The 6000-nt window shown below is 48.0% G+C and overlaps 1 protein-coding gene across 50 annotated transcripts in view; it reads left to right on the top strand.

Annotated features, from left to right (window-relative positions):
• Window positions 1-542: 542 nt before the first annotated feature.
• MAP4K4 (mitogen-activated protein kinase kinase kinase kinase 4) overlaps window positions 543-6000 on the top strand; it is a 191159-nt gene continuing 185701 nt past the window's right edge. For 22 of the 50 annotated variants that reach the window (XM_072844484.1, XM_072844477.1, XM_072844465.1 and 19 more), the window contains exons 1-2: window positions 545-755; window positions 1122-1187. In XM_072844484.1, the coding sequence (XP_072700585.1) occupies window positions 699-755; window positions 1122-1187 (123 nt within the window). In that variant the 5' untranslated portion in view covers window positions 545-698. Of the gene's footprint in view, window positions 756-1121; window positions 1188-6000 lie in introns of all 50 variants that reach the window. The other 28 variants (XM_072844445.1, XM_072844450.1, XM_072844487.1 and 25 more) reach the window with 3 other exon arrangements.

Here is a 6000-nt window from a genome sequence, read left to right as displayed (position 1 = left end):
TCCCCGCCCCGGCCGCGGTGCGCGCCGCCCGCCGGCCGGCCATTGTTCGGGCCGCACCCCTGCTGAATATTCACGCCGCGCGGGCGGCTCGCCCCGCGCCCTCCCCGGCGGGGCTCGGGCTGGGAGCGTTTCCGCTCGCTTTTCCTGCCGGGGAGGGCGCGGGGGAGCCGCGTTCTCCCTCCTCAGAATATATTTTCGGTGTCCCGTTTCTCCTCCTCCCGCGCCGCCGCCCCCTCCCTCCCCGCCCCCCTCCCCGCCCCCGCCCCCGCCCCCGCCCCCGCCCCCCGGGTTATCTTTGTCTCGCTGCCTCGCGCTCACTCGCTCAACTCTCGGCGGCGCCGCGGCCCCACGCTCCGGGCCCGTCCTCCAGGCGCGCGGCGCGGGGCGCGGGCGCGGGGCCTGAGGCGCGGGCGACGCCCGGGGGCCTGACGGCCGCCCCGCGCCATGGTGTGAGCGCCGCCGCCGCCCCGCGCACGCTCCGTCCGCCCTCCGCGCGCGGCCCGGGCCGGCCGACAGCCGCCAGCCCGCCGCCGCCGCCGCCGCCGCCGCCGCCGCCGCTGCCCGCGGCCTCTCCGGGCGGAGTCCGGCCGCCCGCTCCCGAGCGAGGAGGCGCCGTCGGCGGCCTGGCCTGCGGCGGGAAGAGATAGGCAGGCGGAGAGATCTACTGGTACTGTTTCGTCTGGTGGCAAAAAGGGAAAATGGCGAACGACTCCCCTGCAAAAAGTCTGGTGGACATCGACCTCTCCTCCCTGCGGGTGAGTGGCCACGACGAGCCCCCCACGGGCGCGCCGGGAGCGGGGAGCGGGGAGCAGGGGCCGCGCCCTGCCCGCCGGGCGCTCGGGCGCTCGGGCGCAGCGGCCGGCACAGCCGCGGGCGCGGCGGCCCCTTTGTCTGCCTGCGCCGGCGAGTGCGGGGCGGCGGGGCGCGACCCTCCGCGACCCTCCGCGGCCCCCGCGGCCCCCGCGCCCCCCGCGCCCCGGGCGCGGCCCTCGGGCGCTGGGGGACCGCGCGGGGCCAAGCCCGCCGGGTGTGCCGTCGCCCGTTCTCTCCCGCCGCCCCGCTCTATTTATTCATTGTTGTGCTGCTTTTAAAATTCTCACCCCTCCCCTCCTCTTCACCAGGATCCTGCTGGGATTTTTGAGCTGGTGGAAGTGGTTGGAAATGGCACCTACGGACAAGTCTATAAGGTCGGTGCGAGCCTCCGTCTTTGTTTCCCGTGGCACGTTGAAACTTCTGGTTGGGGGAACGAGCAGACGGCTGGTAAACACGCCGCCGACTGCAGGCCACGCCGCTCGGCCGAAGTGGGGAAAGGGGTTTCGCCCTGCAGTCCCTCTTGTTTTTAAACAAGAGTTTATATTCAGGCTGGCCTGAAAGGACCTCACTCATTTCCTGGCTTTGAGATAAGGAAATAAGCTACACTCTTAGGCATGCACTTTTCTCCAGTAAGATGGGAAAACATTTTTTTTTTTTTTTCTTCTTCTCCCCGTCAAGGCAACTTTAATTCTTTTCGTTTTCCCCAGTTCCGGCCCTCTTGAGTTTGTGTGTGTTAATTAAAATTCAGTATAGGCAGGCCTGGCCTATGATTATCTTAAACCACTGCCTTGGCCTTCTTGAAAATTGTCATCATGTTGCCTCGTTTTGATGTTTGCCAAGTGCTCAAGGTGAGGAGTTCGGTGTTACCTGGGACTGCTTGCTTCTTAACTCTCTCTCGTACGTTCTACGGATGCATACATACATATTTTGGGGAAGCAGAGAGGGGTGTGTGTTCGGGCACCAGGAGCAGGAAGGATTACAGCATGAGGATTATAAAATCTGAATTCCAGGAATAACCTGTTTGACAGGTGTGTAATTGAAACAGAGATGAGGGAGAGCTCAAGAGGATGCCCGGATTTCACACCCACCCCAGGCCCTTCTCTCTCTCTCTCTCTCTTTTTTTTGTTTAACCCCGACTCCCCCCCCCACCCCCCAAGTGAAACTAACAAATCTGGAGACTATGAGTCTCCTCTGAGTAGCTGACACCTGATGTGACTAACAGTGCGGTTCGTTTTGTTCAGTGCACATTGTAGAGCTTCTTGAAAGAGCTGTAGGTAATGGAGGCACAGGCCTTGAAAATTTGAAACAGAATGTTAGATTTCCCCTGTCCTGATTTATTCCTTATTACTAAAGGTTTGCTAAAAGTAATCTGCACTGGGGGTGTTTTCTAGCTGTTAGAGTGGATACAAGGTCCGGCTAGAGGAAAATATCTTATGAAGCAAGGCTTTGTGGTTCACCATGAAGAACTGTCATTGTCTCATTGAAGATGGAGGGAGGGGGGTTGGAAGCTGACTGTAGACATTTTCTTAGGCCAAATTAAGTGCGGATCCTATTGTCTCTCTTACGCTTTATGAATAGGGTTTATCTGTCGCTTGAACGTCTCTCCCCAGCCCCGACTTCCCCTGGCCTGGGCTTCTGTACCAGGCTGTGTACCAGCCAGTGGTCTGAACTTGAGTCAGTATTCTTAGGTGATCTCAAGTGAATTAGCATGTGTTTTGTTGGTTAACTGTTGGGGCTGCGGCCAGATTTTTGAATTTGAAAAGAAGCCCTGTTAACTCAGGCTGCTGGGCTCAACTGAATTTGGAAGCCTTTGGAAAATTTTGGAAAAGAGTGTGTTGCAACTCACTGAGTGGCCTGGTAACTGGCTCTAAGACATTCTCCCCAGCCCCAGTGTTTGTTTAAGCCCCAGTAGGTTTTTTTCTAACCTAGTTTTTCTGGCCAAATCTAAGTGGTGAGTGTACTCTTCCAAGTAAGTTAGCCAAAGCTTGTTTTTGACCTGGTTACACAGTAGTTGGATTGTTTGTATCTTCCTCAGGCAGCATGGATGGATGTGAAGGGCAATGAAGTAAACTAGAAGCCTACAGTCTTGCTTTTAAACCATAAGAAGGAAGAAAGAGTGAAACCTGACTATGAATTAAGTGGCTTTAAGAGGTGGGAGTTCTTTATGGTAACAGTTTGGGCAGGTTCATTGTTCAGTTTTTTTCCCCTCTTCATTTCCTTTGGTTCCGTCTCCTCCTTCCCCCAAGCATTTGAAATAGATTTGCTGAGTGGTGCAGTTGGGAAGCATTTGGAATACTGGCAGTGACACAGCTCTCTGACTACAAAGTCTGTACAGTTGAGAAGAAATTCTCAAATTATGCAAACCTAACGAATTAAGAAATCTGTGCAAGAGTGGCATACACACACAGAATAGTGCCTGAGATTTTGCTCACCAGCAGTTCTTTTTTTATTCTGGAAAATTGCAAGCATACACAAGGAGAGAGAGTAGATCACTCAGTTTAACAGTTAGTCAGTACTTGACTGATCTGCTTTCATCTACAGTCTTCCTCCATTAGTATTTTAAGGTAAAGCCTAAAATACCATTTCACCCATAAATATTTCAGTATGTATCATTTTCGTTTTTCAGATAATCGCAATGCCCTTCTCACACCTAAAAAGTTGATTCTTTAGTATCACATATTCAGTGTTAAGGTTTTCCTGATTTTTTTCATACATTTTTTCTTACTATCAGAATATTTGTGAACGGATACTGGGAAGTTCAGTCTTGGTAGATGATAGAAATAGGAGAAGCAGTTAATATCTCCATTTGCTTCTCCCTTTCAGTGTCAAATGGTTTACATTATGCAGAGTCATTTATTTAGGATTTGTTGAGGTGATTTGCATGTGGTGGTTTGGGATTGGATTAATAATACTAGCATTTGTTTTTATTACTAAACTACTGTGGATAGCATCTAAGTTGCGAAAATATCTGTGATAACTTGTTTATAAAGAAGCTTTTTTCTTAACATAACTTCAGGTAAAATACCTTTAAGCTAAACAACCTGTAGCCCTAATTTGTTTCATTGTTATATTTTCTAGTTTCTGTTTTTTTCCATGAGCTTTTAATTTTTTTTAGTGATTGTGGTTGCTTATTTTGAGAAGGTTATATTAACGTGAGGCGAATGAGTAAAAAGGGAGTTTTCTGGGTTTTGATAGGTTTTATGAAAGTGGCTTTTTTTGAGGGTTTTTAAATTTTCTCTAACAAATTGGTAAATGATTTGAGTATTTTGAACAGTATATAACTGTGTTAAGGAATAAGAGTTGAAACACCATATTCTACTTAGAGAAATTTATTTTTTGCATTAGGTTTCTGAGAGATCACAGGGAAGGATACTTACAAATTAAGAGAAGAAAAACATTGTGAATTTCACTTTAGGTTTCCTTCAGAGTACCATCTATTTGTAAAAGAAGGATTTATAAGATGATCTTGTGCATGTTGAGTAAATCTAGTGAATTTTAATTATTTTCATCAAAGGGGAACAGTGCTTAAAAAACAAAATGAGAAAAAATAAGTTTTGTTTTTGTGTTATATTAGGTTTTATTATTTTTAATATTTATTTGGCCATTTTTGTTGTTTCCTTGGGGTTACTGTTACCCTGTTATTTTGTATTTTGTGAGCATACAATGACTGGTGTTCCAAATGTCTTGACTGGGAGAAGGAAAATCTTGCATCTGGAAAGGTGTAATGTAGGTAGTGAGAGGGGAGGTTGGGGAGTTTAGAATCTGGCAGGTGCAATGTCTGGGGTTAGGGCTTGCTCACAGGAAGGATGCCACTCTTGTGGAGGATTGAGCATCTCGACCCTGTCTGATCCCTGTCCTTGGAGGAAGGGTAGGCTGTAAACTTTGGAAGTTGAGGAGGGAGTACTCTGGGCCCAAAGATGGTAAGCAGAAGCAAAACTGGGAGTTTGCCACCCGATAAGGCATGGTGCTAAGGCTGTCCCCCTTCATTTACTGAAGAAGTGGGGGAGGGGGTGTGTCACAGAATGGCTGAGGGTGACTGCTTTGGGAATGACAGGAAGTTTAGGAAGGAGTTGGTGTCTGGAGAGAGATGATTTGCTTGCAAGTTAAAGAGGGATGAGGGGTGGTGGAAAGGGAGGTGGGCGGGGGGTGGGGGTGACTGGGTAACGGGCACTGAGGGGAGCACTTGATGGGATGAGCACTGGGTGTTATGCTATATGTTGGCAAATTGAACTCCAATAAAAAATAAAAATTAAAAAAAAAGTTAAGGAGGGATGGCATTCTATGAATACTGAAGAGTCATTGAAAACTTTGTTGGGATTAGGGATCCCTGGAAATAAGAAACATGATCACTTGATGTTTGGGGAAGGAGCAGGTGAGATGGTTGGCCTAGGACAATGGTCTAGAAGAGAGGAGGTAAAGGCCGGGCCAAGGTAGTAACAGTGACGATGGAGAGGAAGGGTGTTGGGCTGGACTCTTGGGCATTCTTCCTTGTTGAGGTCTGCCTGCTAAATTCAGTCATTCTCCGGAGGCTTTGGTGTGGCCCTTTAAATGGGTACATTGTTTGCCCACTGGATTAGGAGGAACCTTGGGATCTGTGAAAGTGCTAAAATTACTTTCGATTGCTCAGCAGTAAAGTGCTGTATAAATTGTGTGGCTTTAAAAAATCATTAGCCTAATATTTTGGCTCAAATACTTAAAACTTTTGTGAGGGGTTTCTCTAAATGTTATTCCTTAAGTGTAGCCTCTCTTTTTCTCAACTGGAGATAAGACATCCAGTGGGGCAAAATGAATTTTGAGGAACTAAGTGATTTCATTACGGGAAGGATTCAACTGCCATGGAGTGGCATGTACAGGCTTGTTCTGAGACATAGGGCTCCTTCATGCTAGAAGAATTCTGGGCTTGGGTAAGGTGGGAGGAAGCCAACCCCACTGAACACATGTTGGTGTGTAGCTCCCTTAAAAAATATCAACTCCAAATTTCCAAAACTTCGTCAATTAAACAAAATCACAAAATAAAAGCTTTATAGAAAATCCAACTACCAGATAAAATCTTACTCATGATGGTTTTTAAAATTTCTTACTGTCTGAAACTTTGTAATAATTCATTTGCATAGCTGCAAACTTGTGTTTTTGCCCTTTTTTCTTAACCAATTTTAGATATATGTATATCTCTACATATTGAGCTAA

The sequence above is a fragment of the Canis lupus genome, chromosome 11, assembly GCF_048164855.1.
Source record: "Canis lupus baileyi chromosome 11, mCanLup2.hap1, whole genome shotgun sequence".
NCBI lineage: Eukaryota > Metazoa > Chordata > Mammalia > Carnivora > Canidae > Canis > Canis lupus.
Note: the sequence above shows the minus strand (reverse complement) of the source record. Positions and strands in the feature narration are given on the sequence as shown.